This window comes from Lutra lutra, chromosome 2, assembly GCF_902655055.1.
Source record: "Lutra lutra chromosome 2, mLutLut1.2, whole genome shotgun sequence".
NCBI classification, from domain to species: Eukaryota; Metazoa; Chordata; class Mammalia; order Carnivora; family Mustelidae; genus Lutra; species Lutra lutra.
In genome coordinates, this window is record NC_062279.1 from 58833606 (window position 1) to 58851870 (window position 18265).

Genomic DNA, 18265 nt, shown 5'->3' on the forward strand with positions numbered 1-18265 from the left:
TCTTACTGAATGAGTCTTGCTTCATCAAAAAGTTCCTCTTCCAGGGGCGCCTGCATGACTCAGTCAGTTACACCTCCAACTCTTGGTTATGGCTCAGGTCATGATCTCAGGGTTGTGGAATTCAGCCCTGTGTTGGGCTCTGTGCTCAGCATGGAGTCTGCTTGTCCCTCTCCCTCTACCCCTCCCCTGGCAATCTCTCTCTCTCTTAAATAAGTAAATAAATAAAATCTTTTAAAAAAATGTTTCTCTTCAAAGGCACCGTCTTATCAATTAAGATTGTTCTTTGTGTGTATGTGTGTGCTTTTTTAAGATTTACTTCTTTAAATTTTTATTTTTATTTATTTATTTATTTTTGAGAGACAGAGATGGGGAGAGAGAGCATGAGCTGGGGGTGGGGGGTGGTGGTGGGCAGAGGGAGAAGCAGACTCCCTGCTGAGAGGGACCCTGGGATCATGACCTGAGCTGAAGGCAGACACTTAACTGACTGAGCCACCCAGGCACCAGAGATTTATTTATTTGAATGGGGGAGGAGCAGAAGAAGAGGCAGAATTTCAAGGAGACTCCGCTCTGAGCATGGATCCTGACCTGGTGCTCAATCTCACAACCCTAAGATTGTGACCTGAGCCAAAATCATGAGTCAGACAACCGACTGAGCCACCCAGGAGCCCATGAAATCATTCTTAGAGAACAGTTACTTCCTAAATTGTAACTGGGATGGCTCTTGCTGGGGATGGTACCTCCTGTGAGCAGCAAGGGTATGGTCTGGGTGAGAGAAGTGGGGGGATGCTCTTGTGTTTTTTTATTAACTCAATCCATCCTTCTCTCTTGGGTGTGTGAAGGAAGCATCTCTTATCCTTTCTGGAATTATGCAGATGTAGCTGGCCATTAGGGTCCAGAGTTCACAAGTGGATGAGGGGCAGGTGTCCCCGCCAGATGAGGACAGATGATGCTGACCCCAGTACTGCTCTCAGCAAACCCCCCTGATGGTGACAGTGACAACCCATCACGGTGTCAACCTAAGGTCCAGGGGGAATCTTTTAAGGGCACCTTGGGCTTTGTGTCACATGAGGTGATACCCAGAAACCTCCCACATATCTCAAAGCACACATGGGGCCTGGAGTAGGGCGTTTAGGCTCTGGTGCTCCTGTAATCACAAACCACACTCCTCAGCAAGTGAGGGACCAGGCCTCCAGCAAGAGTCCAGGAGCTGTCCCCAACCAGAGGTGGGCTTCACCAGCCTCTCAGCCACAGAATTGAGGGAGGACAGCTTCAAACCAGCTGTCCCACTCAGCCTCCCACTCCATAATTTCAGAGAAACAGGAGAATGCACCGCACTGTCACCCCGACTCCCTTCCCCTCACCACCCCAAATATGCACACACAGAAACGTTTCATCACCTGGGAAGGACAGGCTGAGCTATGAAGTGCCTTTCACCTGAGCCCATGTGTAAGATCTCTGACTAATGCCATGGAAAATTAAACGGCATGGAGAAAATCAAGCCAATAGGGAGAAAGAAAGACAAAGTGGAAAGAAGAACAAAAACCTTGCTGGGATCGTTGTGCTCAGTCCCAAACTTACTGGTTCTTGGAAGTAGAGCTGGTAATCAAAAACAGGATTGGCTTTGATTCTCTCCATTGGGGATACATTGGGATTTGCCGGTATGAAGGGAGTATTCAAACTGGCCACTGCCCTGTGGAAAAAAGACACCAAGACACAGACCCTGTAAGAAGACAGTCTGTAAGAATCATAAAGGAAGCTCAGAGCAGGAAGGAGATGTGCACAAGGTCTCACACCAGCCGTGTGTGAGAAGGGGGTCAACACTCTGATTTCTTGACTCCTAGCCCAGTGGTTTTTTCACAATAAACTGCAGCATTTCTCACCTTCTTGTCTGAGACAAAGACACACAGACACAAACATATACATTATGTGCAGTATATCAACCTTCATTAGATTATAGTTTCTAAAAATGTATTCACTCCTTCCTTCCTTCCTTCCTTCCCTCCCTCCCTCACTTAACTCTGTGTTGAGTTAATTCTATGCTATATTCTAGGGGAGAGAAGATATAAAATCAATACTTGAAGAGCTTATTGTAATTTTAAGAAGCTAGACAAATATGCCTGTGACTATATTACAAGACACACTGTGATATGAGCCATTCAGAATAGCCTAAGCACCATGGGAGTTCAAGGAGACCAAGACTTTCTAGATTTGGATATCATGAAAGATCTCATGGAAAAGAGAGAACTTGGCTTTTAGGGGTGGAACTTGGCCATCTGAACTTGGCTTTTGGGGTGGAAGAGTAGAGCGAAGGGGAAATGATACTATAAGGGAAACATCATGGAGTAGTACAAGCAAATTCTAGAAGGGGGCAAAGCTTGCAGCTAAGTTTGCACAAAGAATCTATGTGGCCAGAGGTCAAGTGTTTAATGGGGCATCTTGTGAAATAAAGCCAGTGAAGCAAGTGGGAGCCTAGACATGAAGGGCCCCGAGTCTGGATTAGATGCTACCAACAACCAAGAAAACCATGAGGGCTTCTGAGAAGAAGGGAGAAGCAGACTGAAGTTGCAGTCAGGAAGTGATGTATCAAGCAGTGATACATGATATGGAGGCAGAGAGGGACACCAGAAGCAGGGAGAGGACCAGCACACCACTGCATTAGTCACCCAAGGGCAACAGGATGGCAGTGAGAGGAAAACGAGAGAAGGGTATATCTGAGAGGGGGCAGGGCTGACAGAAGTCAGCCAGGACCATGGTTAGCCTTGCTCATCAGTAAGGGATCCCATGCCCACTCTGATCCTAGCGAAACTCCTTCCCAAGAGATAATTATGGAGAGAAGAGAATATCCAGGGGAGACATAAACTAGAAGGAATGGGATAACAAAGGACAAATGAAATCATCAGGGAAAGAAGTGCTGAGATTTAACCAGTGCCAACCAACAGAAGCATAATGTGAGCCACACATATCACTTAAATTTTCCATTAGCCAATTAAAACACGTAAAAAGAAACATGTGAGATGAAATCTAAAAGAGTATTTAATATCAATTATATGTTAATATTAAAGTCTAATGTTACTTGAGTAATTTAATATTTGACAGGATACTTCTAAAATATTAATAATTTGAACAAGTAATCGATTCACAAGTATAATAAGATATTTCACTTTTTTTTGGTATTAACTCTTGGAAATCTGGAAGGTATTTCCCACTTATAGTCATCTCAGTTTGAACCAACCACAGTCAAATGTTCAATAGCCACCATTTAGACAGTGCAAATTAGGCTATAAGTAAGTTATACCAACACCTAAAGGTTTCTCATGTTACCAGAGTGAACCTATTTAAGCATTACTTAAATCACAACTCAAGAAATTCTAGCTTTTTCTAAATATTCTGAGCAGACTAAAGTTTTCTTTTTGATTGCTTGACATACAGTTTATTCCATGTATAAGAAAATATCATCACGACATGTTAGCATACAGAGATGTTAGCATATAATGCTGCTGCCAACAGCATTAAGATTGGAAAAGTGCTAAACCACAACCTCTTTTTGGAAACAGAATCTCCAGATGACTGTCAAAGAAGGATATAAAAAAGGTATTCTTGGCCAAACACGTGAGTAGACCCTTACATTAAAGAGGTCCCTGCAGTTAATCTCCAGTAGAATGCCAAACCAAGGATTTAAAGAAATAGTCCACGTTAAAGGTGGGCTTTTTCCCCCTTTCATTCATTTTCTGGCCAGAAAGGTGAAGATCAATGTCAACAATATTCTTAGAATCAGCTTTTCCCAGGAGAGAGATGCTGTGTCCCACCACAGACAGCCCCGGAATAGAGTCCTGGCTTCTTCCTGCCCCCCCCCCCCCCCACCGGAAGGCAGTAACAGGGTCGTTTTGATGCGCGCAGATGGAGAAGGAGCAACTACTACCAACCCAATGGCAGAAGGGACGGAAACAGAACAATGAGAAGAGGAACAGGAATGCACACCACACTTGCCTGTCTCAGACCTAACGTGACTCTGGGTACAACTTCACTGGACTCATGTTAAATATTCTCAAATTCTCATGGGAGAGACAGAGACTAGGTTTCATAAAACACCAAGATCGTGTTTCACTTCCTTCAAAGTAGAGATCATATGCGTGTTGCTCTACTTCTCTTTGCTCCTTCAAGAAGCATCTAGGGGCGCCTGGGTGGCTCAGTGGGTTAAGCCACTGCCTTCGGCTCAGGTCATGATCTCAGGGTCCTGGGATCGAGCCCCGCGTCGGGCTCTCTGCTCAGCAGGGAGCCTGCTTCCTCCTCTCTCTCTGCCTGCCTCTCTGCCTGCTTGTGATCTCTCTCTGTCAAATAAATAAATAAAATCTTAAAAAAAAAAAGAAGCATCTAATACAGTCTGTACAGTAACTTTCTAGTGACCTGATTCCTAAGAGCTGAGCTCTTATGTCAACTCTGAATGAGAGGACAGAGAAGCTAAAGAGATCAGACACACAAGAGTGCCACAACTTTTTAAAAAAGTTTTAAAAACTTTTAAATATTTGGGAGGTATTTGAGTCTTTTTGGGCTCTGATATCATCCTGCTATTTGAGCTGATGCTGGGCTGGACCAAGATCCCCAGTGTTTCTGCTCTTTTAAATGCCACCAAGTAAAAAGTGACTGGAATAGTTTGGTGGCTGGGAAGCATGGTGTTTATTTAATTTGCTAAGATCCCAGGCTGAAATGGGAGGTGATGCAGGCTTCCACCACAGTTGCCAGCCACGAAGACCACCTGCCTCTCTGGGTCTGAAAGCTACTGCCAGAGCCCTGATGCCATGCTAAGAATGATTAGGAATGATGTCACGGCGGTCATGAAATACCATCCTAACATGACATAGCATTTTGCAGGCCATACAGTTGAAAGGAGTTACCATTACCGCTCTGTGGTTGAGGAAACTAAGGCCTAATGAATGAAGTGATGCATCACAAAGCCAGTTCAGGGCAAAATTGAAAGCCATGTCTCCTGACTCCCAGCCCAAGACCGAAGTTTCTTCTGGCACTCCACTCTATGACCCCACCACCCCTGCTGCCTCATACACTCCCCCCGAAGTCTACCACCATGCTCCTGCATTCCCACTGGCGACCCAGGCCCTGAGTAGCTGTCCCAATACAAGTACCTGGGACAGGCCTTGCTTCCTAAGACATTAGCTCCTTAAGCCCTCCTTATTAACGGGTCACCAGGCAGTGAGAAGCTAGGTGTTTGTTGCCTTCCCAGATAACCTGTATGTTTTCAAGAAGTTTACTGGAGTTCAAGACCTGAGGAAGAATACTAATAGGAATTCAAATCCAAATTCTTGGTGCCTGAGGCCTAATTACCTCACTCTCTCAGGGTAGAAGAGAGCCATGTTCCACACCAGCATGCCTCCCCAGTCATGGCCAATGAACACCGCTTGAGGGATGCCCTAGAGAAGGAAAGAGACGGGAGATGAATGTGGGCAGGCTCCACAGCCTTGTGCTCCCTGTAGGCCCAAACCCTCAGTCGGCAAACCTTTTGTTCACTTCCTAGGACTCCTCCTCCTCCATCAACCTACACTACAACATCCACCCTCTTCAAGCCTCCCTTCCCACACATACCAGCCCCACAGAGACTCTACAGATGATTCATCTTTTCTATTTTCTCAGAAGCCTAAGGCCACAGACTCCAAATTCCCTCCTCTTCTCTACCTTCCCTCAAATCAAAATTCATTTCACCTCTTTTTCTACTTTTTGTATTAAAGTTGGTATGACTCACCTCCTTGTGTTCCATGTCCGTCTTTCATTGAGTGATTATGATTCTACTCCCCACTCTTTTGGGATCTTCCCCTCCCTTAACTAACCACTGACACCTCCAAGGCATCTTTAACCCCTCCCTCTCTACCTGCAGCCTCCTTTCTAATGCTGCTGCCAACAATGAATAACCACAGCTCCCTTTTGCAGAGGCCCTACTATGTCCAAGGCACTGGGCTTAGTGACTACACCTCTTGATTGGAATTCTTCCATAACCTTCTCACACACACTTTACCAGTAGGGAAAGAGGCTCGCAGTGGTTAGGCGACTTACCCGAGGCCACGTGGATGGTCATCCAGACCCAGGCCTCTCTAACTTAAAATCAGGCTCTGCTGACCACCACCCCACCCTGCTGACCACATTCAGCCACATCAGAGCCTTTCAGGGCCTCGCCAGTCTCGCCACACAACCTTGAAAAGTGGCTCCCTGGCTCAGCTCCCTGCCATGCTTCTGCCTTCTCCGTGCCCAGCTTCTCACAATGATCTACTCTAGTGGCCTCTCTGGCAATCTTCCTAAGTCCTTGCAGCCTGGTTTTTTCCCTGTGACCTGAGTCCACTGAAACTTCCTCATAAAGGCTATTCATCACTTAGAATAGACCCCCCGCCTCAGCTCTCACTTTTCTGACCATCCTGTGGCATCAGACATTTCCTTTGAAATGTTCTTCCCTGGGCTTCTGTTGACAGTATTTTTTTTTCTAGACTCTTTTCTCCCTTCAGTGAGTCCACTCCTTCCTCTCCTGTCACATGGGAGCACTTCACGGCTCAGCAGCCCTCAGTCCTGTCATCTACTCCCATGGCTTCAGCCACCACCTCCAGGCGGAGGACCACCACCTCACCCGTCATGGGCCCGGCTTCCTCCCTCTGCATCCCAGGAGTGCCTGGGCCATGGAGCAAAACCTACCCCAGCCTGCCAGCAACCCCAATGGCTCTCTTCCAAGAGAGTCAGAGACTGTCTCAGCCAGCTGGAAATCTAGATGGGAGGTCACTCTAGAGTCAGAACTGGGGTGGTCACACCAGGCCATGCCCTCCTAGATGTCCCTGGCATTCTCAAAGGGTCCAAAGCCAATTCTGTGGGACTAAGAATCTGGAGAGGGCAGGGACCGTGACATCTTTGCCTCATTTCCTACAGTGTCTACCCCCATGCCCAGCTGCTGAATGGAAGCCCTTAGTCACCTGGAATTCTCCTCCTGACCCTCACATTCAATGAACAGGTGCCATATTGCTGTTTTCAGGTTCTCTCTCAGCTGTCCCTCCACTGTCACCATCCTGGCTTAACCCTTCTCCCCCTCACTCCAGGTTGCTGTGTCCTCACCCCACCACCGTGACCTAACTGAGGGTGGGAGAAGTGGACTACCTCATTGCAATCTCCATCTCCTGTAAGTAAAAAAGCAAAAGTACAGTCTCCCATCACCATAGCTGACCTGCTTTGTGTCTACCACTGTCATTCCAAACAAGGTTACCTGAAGGCATTTGATCTGAGGTATTTCTAAAGGGGTATCAATCATAAAAAGTTGGGACATGTTAGTCTATAGGATATAGGGTAGTTTCTTCTGGGCACAAGCAAAGCTCTTTACCCTGACTCAAAGCCGACAAGAGGTATCCTGTTCCCTGGAAAATGCTTTCCATGAAACAAACGAACGCAAAAAACTTGGCAATACACTCTTCTCCACACACTTTGCCACCTCTGTGCTTGTAATTCCTCTTGACCAACGACCCTGCCTCCCACTGCCCCAGAGTGTCCTTGTTCCTGCCCTCGCCACTCTCCTCAGGGGTTCTCCTGCAGACACCTTCAAAGGCTGCATCCTCAACTGCCCACCCAAACAGAAGTCTCCAGAGACCAGTTCAAAATAATTACTCACCAACTTATCCAGGAAGGTTACCATTTCCTAAGAAAGAAAACAGACCAATCAGAAATTGTACGCACCCATCTCAGCTGCTTCCCGAGGCGAATTCCTGTGTCTTCTTTGTTAGGGGCTGCACTGTGTCTTCCCCAAGCTCACATGTGAAAGCCCTAACCTCTGCCCTGCATTCCAATACCCCTAAGTTGGAATCCTAAGACTAGAGACATACAGAGAATAGGTTGATTCCTTAAAGGTGCCTATTCTAAAATAAGTAACAGTTGTATGATAGACTGGCACACAACATTAGGGAATTATGGTTGAGAAAAAAGAGGGTTCAGTATCTTTGGGGGAACAGTTGAGAAAAGGGTTTTTGTGCATGCTTGAGGATAAGCAGTATTATGGTTCTTCATTCAATTTCCTATAACCCTCCATTTCAAGATTACATGGGTTATTAAAAAAAAGATTATACGGGGTATTTTATTTATTTTTTTAGAAAATTTTTTAGAAGATTTTATTTATTTATTTGAGAGAAAAAGAATGAGAGAGAGGGAGAGAGAGAGAGAGCATGAGAAGGGGGAGGGTCAGAGGGAGAAACAGAGCCCGATGTGGGACTTGATCCTAGGACCCTAGGATCATGATCTGAGCCGAAAGCAGTCACTTAACCAACTGAGCCACCCAGGTACCCTATGTAGGGTATTTTAAATAAAAGTTTACATGGAAATACTGTGCTAATTTTTCAAATGACAGCGCTACTGAGATATGATTCACATACCATAAAATTCACCCTTTTAAAATGTGTAATTCACCGGATTTTACTGTGGTCAGAGCTGTGAGGTCATCACTGCTATGTAGTTAGAGAACATTTCATCACGCCAAAAGGAAACCCTATACCCATTAACAGGGACTCCTGTTCCTCATTTCCCCAAGCCCTGGGCAACCACTAATTTCATTTCTGTCTCCATGGATTGACCTCTTCTGGAAACTTCATAACAATGCAATTATACAACACGTGGCCTTTTGTGACTGGCTTATCCTAGCATAAAGTTTGTGAGGTTCATTTGTGTTGAAGCATGCATCATGATTTCACACCTGTTTATGGTGAATAATGTTCCACTGCATGGATATGCCACACACTTGTATCCATTCATCCGCTGATGGAACATTGAGGCAGTTTACACTTTTTAATGAACATTCATGTCCAAGTTTTTGGTGGACATATTTTTTTAATTCTTTTGGGTGAATACCTACCTAGTAGTGGACATAGCAATCACTTTCAAGGGTGGAGCCAGAGGACGGGAGCATCACAGTTTTATCTTGCTTGTCTTAGTATAAGGACCTTCTTCAGGAGGGAAGTTATGTCAAGTGACCTGAAGCAACCTGATTTATCCGTCTTCAGAACCAATTTCGACAGAAACAAGCAGGGGTCCAGTGAAGGAATGTTAGGGGGATGGGAGAGACCCCCCCACAGGGTTGCTGGTGAGATCTTGGCAGGATTTCAGGGGAGATAGGAGCAAGATCAGAAGTGGCAGAGCAGAAGAGGTAAGGACTTGGAAACTGAGGAAGGAAGGACAACCGTAACTGGAAAGTCAGGTTTTATCAAGGCTCCTTTTATAAGGCACCAAAGCCTGCGTGTGGGCCTGGTTGGGGGACAGTCCGAACAGATCTATAACTCCTACACGGAGACTTTTTGTAAATTTAGCATAATTAGCAGCATCGCTAGGGTTTTAGATTTTTTTAAAAGATTATTTATTTCACAGAGAGAACGAGAGTAAGTACAAGGGGGTGGTAGGAGGGGGCAGAGGGAAAGGGAGAAGCAGGCTCCCCGTGGAGCAGGGAGTCCGATGTGGGGCTCGATCCCAGAACTCCTGGGATCATGACTGGAGCTGAAGGTGCCCAACCGACTTAGCCACCCAGGCATCCTCAGCATCGCCAGTTTTATGGCCAACCAAGACACTGTGCCTTCCCCTTGGCCCCTCCAGTCTTGGCTTTTATCCTCTGGCTGATGGAGGCTTGGCTACCAGTCTCCTCACCTCAGGCTTGATAAGCTCTGAGATGAAGGCCCCTCCCCGATGGTGCTCATGCTTCACTTAGAATGGAAGCGCCATTACAGCCACCAAGCCACACACTCCCCAACTCTGACCAACAACATCTCTAACAAAATAAGGTGATTTTTGCAAGTCTCAGGATGGAAAGGCAAGATGGTGGAGTGGCCACGAGGAGGGATGCGGGAGCTCTTTCAGGATTCAGACCTGGCTCTACTAGCTGTTGACCTCAGGCAATTACTTTACCTCCTCATGACTCAGTTTCCTCTTCCATCCAATGGCTTACAACAGTAACTGATAGATAGTAGATGTTGACTATCATTTTGAAATGCCATCTTAACTTATAGTAAGACTTTTTTATACCCAAATGCTGTGAAATCCTTTCTTAGGATGGTAAATGAATACCCACACTTCTATCTTACATTGGTAAAAACACCAGGACGGACAAAATGTCACAAATGTTACCCAAAGATCTATCTTACCTGGCATAACACTTCCATGGAATATTCTTCTATTTCTGCATTAAAAATAAAAGAAATACAGTTAATTCACATGATTGAAAATTATCAACAAACTAAAAGGGCCCCTTTGTCCAAAAATAGGTATCTTATTAAATCATTAGATTGATGATGTCTCCTTATTTTGTTTCTGTTGCCTGTGCTTTGGTATCATGCCCATGAAATCATCACCAAAATCAATGTCATGAGATTTTCACCTGTGTTTTCTTCTAAAAGTTTTAGTTTCAGGTCTTACATTTAAGTTTCAATCCATTTTAAGTTGATTTTGGGGTATGGTGTAAGGTAAGGGTCCGATTTTATCCTTGTGCATGTGGATATCCAATTTCCTAGCATCATTTATTGAAGAGATTGTCCTTTCCATAGTGTATGTCCTAGACACCTATGTCAAGGATCAGCTGGCTGTACATGTGTGGATTTATTTCTGGGCTCTACTCTGTTCTATTGGCTATATGTCTGTCTTTACACCAATTAACACATTGTTTTGACTACTGTAGCTTTGTAATATATTTTGAAATCAGGAAATGTGAGCCATCCAGCTTTGTTCTTTCTAGAGATTGATTTGACTATATGGGGTCTTTTGTGGATCCATACGAATTGTAGAATTGCTTTTTTCTATTTCTGTAAAAAATGCTATTGAATTTTGATAGGGATTGCCCAGAATCTGTAGATCATTTTCGGTAGTATGAATATTTTAACAACAGCAGCAATTCCAGGGAGAAAAAAAAAAACCCAAAAAACCAAAAAAAACAGAAGAAAAAAATTATCAAAGAAATAATTCAAGAAAACTTTCAAGAACTGAAAGATAAATGTACCCAGAGAAGTGGATGAAAAGAGACCCATGTCATGGCACAATATCATAAACTTTTATAACACAAGAAGATAAAGATCCTAAAGGTACTGAGGGTACGGGGGAAAAAAAAAACAGTCACATACAAAGTCTCACGGATCTGAATGGCATGGGATCTTTGAATAGCAACAAGGGAAGATAGAAAATAGTGGGACAACAGCTTCACAGTTTTAAAGGGAAACAATTTGTTACTTAAAATGTATTGCCAAATGATTAAAAATTTATATACAAATGATCTGCAGTGTGTATGTATGCATTCCAAATCATCACACTTGGCTTTAGAACTCATGTTATATGTTACCTTCAGCAATAGTTAACATGTAAATTGCTGTTTCCTTTTTTAAAGATTTTATTTATTTATTTATTTATTTATTTATTTGTCAGAGAGTGAGAGAGAGAACACAAGCAGGCAGAGCGGCAGGCAGAGGCAGAGAGAGAAGCAGGCTCCCCACTGAGCAAGGAGCCCAATGCAGGACTCGATCCCAGGACCCTGGGATCATGACCTGAGCCGAAGGCAGCGGCTCAACCAACTGAGCTACCCAAGCATCCCAAGATTTTATTTATTTTATTTTTTAAGATTTTGGGGCGCCTGGGTGGCTCAGTGGGTTAAAGCCTCTGCCTTCGGCTCAGGTCATGATCCCAGCGTGCTGGGGGGATCGAGCCCCACATCGGGCTCTCTGCTCCACAGGGAGCCTGCTTCCTCCTCTCTCTCTCTGCCTGCCTCTTTGCCTACTTGTGATCTCTGTCTGTCAAATAAATAAAATCTTTAAAAAAAAAAAAGATTTTATTTAACAGACAGAGATCACAAGTAGGCAGAGAGACAGGCAGAGAGAGAGGGAGGAAGCAGGCTTCCCTCTGAGCAGAGAGCCCGACACGGGGCTCGATCCAGGACCCTGGGATCATGACCTGAGCCGCAGGCAGAGGCTTTAACCCACTGAGCCACCCAGGCGCCCCAAGATTTTATTTATTTTAGAGAGGAAGAGAGAGAGAACTCAAGCATGGGATGGGGGGAGAGTCAGAGGGAGAGGGAGAGCGAGAATCTCAAGCAGACTCTGCAGTGAGCATGGAACCTGACATGGGGCTTGATCTCATGACCCTGAGATCACCACCTTAGCTAAAACCAAGAGTCTGTTGCTCAACCGACTAAGCCACCCAGGTACCCTGTAAATTGTTGTTTTCTTAAAAAGTAGTTATAATTAGAGTATGGATAACTATAAATCTAACTTCATCCAGAACAGTTCTGTTTATGTGTATTTATACTCATAGTGTTTCTTTTACTTTTAATGGTGTTCTGGTTTGAATGATAAATTAATTAATAAGTTATCCCTAGGGGATTCAGGGAAAATCATGGTCTAGCTGAATGAAAACAGACAATTTAGTAATTAAATTGGGAAAAAAAAAAACCTTCATTGTCTTTCTCGACTAATCTGGATGAGAAGCTTTCTTTTTGTCTGAAGTGCCTATGCACCATGGAAGAGGTAGTAAGCAACCGTGGAGTAGGAACCATGACAATTAGGGAACAATCATGGCGGCACTCCCCAGTCATGACAGGCTGAATGGTCTGGCTGGTGGTTACCCGAGTGCCAGTTTCCATCAGCTGGCTTCAAACTCAACAAGCTTGCCCTAAACATGGGGGAAGCAGCTCAGAGAAGGGGTAGTGAGCAGCTGGTCTGGCTCACTGGGCACCGCTGCCAGCAGCATGGCTGACACTAGGATTCTGTTGCATGTCTGATTGCATCATATTCCTCTCTTCACCTGGGGAGCTTAACAATTTTGGGACTGAGACTCTCTCTGAAACCGATAAAAGCAGTAGACTCCCTCGCCCCAGGAAAGTGCTTGTAAACCCACACATGGACTCGGGTTCACATGCCCCCAGTGTCCATTGTTGGATAGACGCCATCAGGGATCCATAAACACTGGGTTAAGAATCTGGCCTACCAATTGCCATAAGATCCAGCAACTCCACTTCTGGGTATACAGCCCAAAGAATTGTAAAGGAGGAACTCAAGCAGATATTTGCACATCCATGTTCATAGCAGCATAATTCACTTCAGCCAGAAGGTGGAGGAAACCCAAATGTCCATCAGTGGATGGGTGGATAAACAAAATGTGGTCTGCACATACTATGAAATATTTGGCCTTAAAAAGGAAGGAAATTGTGATATATGCTACAAGATGGATGAATCTTGAAGACATTATGCTAAGTGAAATCAGCCAGTCACAAAAGGATAAATTTTCTATCATCCACTTAAAGATGGCTGGAGTAGTCCAATTCCTAGAGAGCAGAAGGTAGTTGCCAAGGGGGCTAGGGAAAGGGGAATGGGGAATTAGTGCTTAATGGTACAGAGTTCTGCTGGATAGAAAGTTCTATGGCTGGATGGTACATCCTATACCCCACATCCAGCACGAGATTTTCTCTCAGCACAGGCAACTGGGTCTCTTGTATTCATTCAGAGTACGGGAGCAGAGACATCTGAGCCCAAAGGGCACAGACAAGGGTCACTACAGGAGAGGGGAAGGGCAAAGTCGGACTCCCTCTAAGAGCTGTCTGCTCTGACCTGGGACCAGAGGGAGACAGTACAGCTGGAGAGCTTAGACAGTCAGAGGGATAATCAACATAGGGGCAGCTGTGAGACAGTTACCTACCAGGAGGAGCTGAAGACTCTCCATAGCCTTTCATGTCCAGAGCTAGTACCCGGAAACCCGCCTGAGCCAGAGCAGGCATCTGGAAAACAAAGAGTTCAGGGACACCCAAGAGTGGTCTCCTCAGTCTTTTACAGACACTCCTTCTTTGCTTCCTTCTATCCATGGTCTTGTAAATGGCTCAACTCAAAGTGCCCCGTAGCACTATCTGGGATCCTTGCCATGAGGCTGGAATGAGCCCACCTGGATAGGGCTGACATAGACAGTGGTAGGGTATGTGTACTGCATCTATACTACATCTAAGAGAGCACTTTTCCTAGCAAAGACCTTGGAGATTTCTATATTCATTACAAAGACTTCCCAGCAGGTGGCATAAAGAGTACTGAAGAATCTGCCTTCTTCTCATCTGCAAAGATGGCATGTTGTCTAGCACATCTCTGAGGTCTGGACCCATCTCTGGCTCCAACATTTCTGAGGTATCACAGTCATCGTTGGAGATGACGCTCCACTGTAAGGTTTCGGCTTCTTCTTTTTTTAAAAAAAATACTTTATTTATTTATTTATTTGAGAGAGAGAAACAGAGAGCATGGGAGACAGTGAGCATGAGCTGGGGAAAGGGCAGAGGGTGAAGGAGAAGCAGCTTTGCCACTGAGCAAGGAGTCCGATGCCGGGCTTGATCCCAGGACCCTGGGATTATGACCTAAGCTGAAGACAGATTTTTTTTTTTTTAAAGATTTATTTATTTGACAGACAGAGATCACAAGTAGGCAGAGAGGCAGGCAGAGAGAGAGGAAGGGAAGCAGGCTCCCCACTGAGCAGAGAACCCGATGCGGGGCTCGATCCCAGAATCCTGGGATCATGACCTGAGCTGAAGGCAGAGGCTTTAACCCACTGAGCCACCCAGGCACCCCTAAAGACAGATGTTTAACCGACTGAGCCACCCAGGTACCCCAAGGTTTCAGTTTTGTGGGTTTTTTTTAAAGATTTTATTTATTTATTTGACAGCCAAAGACAGAGGGTTTAACCCGCTGAGCCTCTCAGGTGCCCCAGGTTTTAGCTTCTTTTTTTTTTTTAACATTTTTTTTTCAAATTTCTTTTCAGCGTAACAGTATTCATTGTTTTTGCACTACACCCAGTGCTCCATGCAATACGTGCCCTCCCCAATACCCACCACCTGGTTCCCCCAACCTCCCACCCCCCGTCCCTTCAAAACCCTCAGAGGTTTCAGCTTCTTTTTTTTTTTTTTTTTTTGAGGTTTAAGCTTCTTAATGGCATTCTACACTGGGCCACACCATCTACACCTTCCTCTCCCTTCACCTTGACTGGAGCAGACCTTCCCCCAGTTTCCTTTACCTGGTACCGCCAAGAGAACCAGCTCTCAGGAAATCCATGGCAGAGACACACAGCAGGTCCAGACCTAGCTCCACAAATGCAGACGTACCCCAGGCTGCAGCAAAGAGAGGTGAACAGTAAGTGACCACAGTGCCAGGCTGGACAGAACCAGTTCGTCTTCCGCAGACTGCTCTAGGCCACCTCCGGGTACTGCTGGACCTCATAATTTCTCAGCTCAAGGCCCCGATGCCAGAAGATGTTTAAGAAGACACACTGGCCAAACTGCAATAAAGCCTTTATAAGAACACAGAAGGCCAATATTCATGTTAACATGTGGAATTATTTTGTTAAAAAAATGTTTCTCACTTGAATGCAAAATCTTTTCCAAGCTTTGCTACATTTCTAGTGCTCTGGGCTGTGGGTCTTAGCCTACTAGAGCTCAATGTCTGTGTTCTCTCCCTGGCCCATGACATTTTCCAGGCCTCCGTCCACTTCCTTGCAATGGGTGTGGCCATATGACTGAGTTCTGGCCAATGGCCTATGAGAATGAAGAATGTGTGCTACACCTGGGCCCACATAAACCTCCCACGCATTTTCCCATCTGTACCTGAAGAGTTTGGGCCTTGGGCAAGGAAGAGCCAACAGAAAGGAAACGGGATCCTTGTTGACTGCATGGAGAGAGCCCACTCCTACCCTACAATGGGGTGTCTGGCAAGCAGGGAATGAAACTGATGTTGAGCCAATGGAAGCTTGGGATGGTTTGTTTTAGTTTAGTACTTAATCTCCTCCAATTATTACCATGTGGTCTAAGCACACGAACTAAAGCAGTATCCAATCAGAGTGCCCTATTTTCCCTTGAAAGTATGTATTTCCAACTTTCTAATGGAAATAACTGGGAGAAATAAGATTTGCATATGGAAATTCAGTTGGAAGAATTCTACAAAGCTGCATCTCAGATTACTCCAAGCTCGTGTTCCAAATAGGAAGTTTCATTCATGATTCCCAGCGAGTTATTCTGCTTGAGAAAACATGAGGCTGACATTTCACAAACTCTATCGTGGTCTACAGTCTTATCAGAATCTGTTTCATTGTCTATTAGTACTTGGCAAAGGAAGGATCTAATTCTATTTCTTATATTGCAAAGTGTTGTAGTACTGATGTCTGGTGACATGATCCTAACCTGCCCCTGCTCTAAATGGATCCTAAACTAAGAGACTCCTTTTTGCTGCTCAGCATTGAGTAGCTCAGCAAATGCATGTACTTTCCCATCCTTTAAATGATATGTTAATAAAATTGCCATAAAGCCAGAAAACGAGAAAAGACCTAACCCAGCTTGGGTGGCATTAGTATTCAGTGGAGACCGATGGAATAGCACCCTGGAGAGTGGGGCTTGGCTGGGGCTCCCCTGAGGTCACTGCCCCAGGCCTTTAATTTGGGGTGAGGACAGAGGGGGTGATAAAGCGGTTCTGACCACCCTCCTTCAAGGTCAAATGAGAAATGTATTGAAACTGACCAGACCTACAAGCCTTAAGAGGATTATGTCCACGGGGTTGAAGACACAAGGCCACAGGCCAGACCCCAGGCCACAGGCTGAGAGCCCCCGATCCTCATTGATACTGGAAACGAGGTCTTAAGGGAGCTCAGGAAGCGTTCACCCCTTCAGCAGCACCCAGGGTTACAGGAGGGGCTGGGCTGATGCTTGCAGTAGCTTCAGCCTTTTCTTACTATCCAGTTCCCACTCATCCTTTCACGCCCACTTCACCATTACCACTGAACATTCCCCGGTGCGGCCTCCACCTTCATGGAGGCCATCCCAAGAGCGCCGGAGCACTGCTACCAGACAAGGACCCTGTCCTGGGTTGGAACTGCAGGAGCTGGGAATGTGTATCTCATGTAGACTACAAGATTCCTGAGGTCTCAGATCCTCCACTCATCTCAGTATTTCTCTCTGTGCCCCACAAACAACAAATACTCAATAAATCCTTGAGGGGCTGTCCTCCAGGCAGCAGGGCTTCCCCTGGGTCTGCAGACCTGCCCGCTCACGCCACTAGCTCTCCTCATCAGCTACAGTTGATGGAGCACGGAGTCACTAGGTACAATGCCCCGTGGTCCGCATGCAATATTTCCATGACCGTGGACCCTTGCACAATGTGGGGATAAGGGGCACTGACCTCCAATCTGCATAGTCGAAAATTGCACATAACTTCTGACCCCCCAAAAAACTCAATTCCTACTAGCTTCCTGCTGATTGGCAGTGTTACTGATAGCAGGTGATGAACGTCTATTTTGTGTTATGTATATTATATACTATAATCTTGTAAAGTGAGCTAGAGAAAAGAAAATGTTCTTAAGAGAATCACAAGGGGAAAAAAAAAAAAAGAAAATCACAAGGAAGAGAAAACACATCTACAGCACTGCACTCTACTAAATCCTCAGATAAGTGGACCCACGCCATCCAAACCCATGTTGTTCAAGGGTCAAGTGTAATCCATACAAGAACACAGAAGGGACATATCAGCATCACCTCGTTATGAAGCTCTGTATGCAAACATTCAGAGTGACGAAAATGTATCTAAATCTGTAAACTTAGTGCCAAAGCCAGGATTCACACTGGTTCTATCTGGCCCCAAGCTACCATCCCATCTTGTTTTGTGTATGAGCTGACCTGTAGCTCTAGGTCGCTTCCCATTTAAATGGGACCAATGACGAATGAAGAAAAGATTCCAGGGTGAATCCATGAAGACATTTTAACACCCTACTCTGTATCTTGGCTACATCAGGAGTCGGGGCCCCTCTGCACATGGCCGTGGCCTTGCTGTAACCCTGACCACTGGATGTTTTAATGACCACTTCTGTCTCTTTATTCTCGCTATGGGTTCTTTGAGGATGGGTCTGTCTTGTTCCTCACTGCATCCCTTGTATCTGGCCCAAGCCTGACACCAAGGCAGTGCTTGATGAGTATCTGCTAGACGAAAACAAGCTCTCCCGAGAACACAGGCCAGACACACGCACTTTAGCACTCTGGGCTACTCAAGGCCTCACATGACCTGTCTTCCCACGGGAGTCTGACCACATCTGTACACTGCTTTGCATATCCTAAGGCATGACCCTTGTCTTCTGACTTTTAAGGAATGAGTAGATGGAGAAATATTATTTTCCTGTGAACAGTGGGTATTCAGGTACCCTTGATATTTAACAAATGTCCCTGCAGGTCATTGTAGATGGAGGGAGGCCTCAGCTGACTGGGAGGGAGCGC

The 18265-nt window shown here is 45.4% G+C and overlaps 1 protein-coding gene across 1 annotated transcript in view; it reads right to left on the reverse strand.

Annotated features, from left to right (window-relative positions):
• Positions 1-18265, reverse strand: part of EPHX2 (epoxide hydrolase 2) — a 62717-nt gene that overhangs the window by 22660 nt on the left and 21792 nt on the right. The window contains 7 exon segments of the mRNA XM_047717509.1: positions 1579-1690; positions 5338-5423; positions 7646-7672; positions 10152-10186; positions 13681-13759; positions 15031-15103; positions 15105-15124. Of these exon segments, the coding sequence (XP_047573465.1) occupies positions 1579-1690; positions 5338-5423; positions 7646-7672; positions 10152-10186; positions 13681-13759; positions 15031-15103; positions 15105-15124 (432 nt within the window).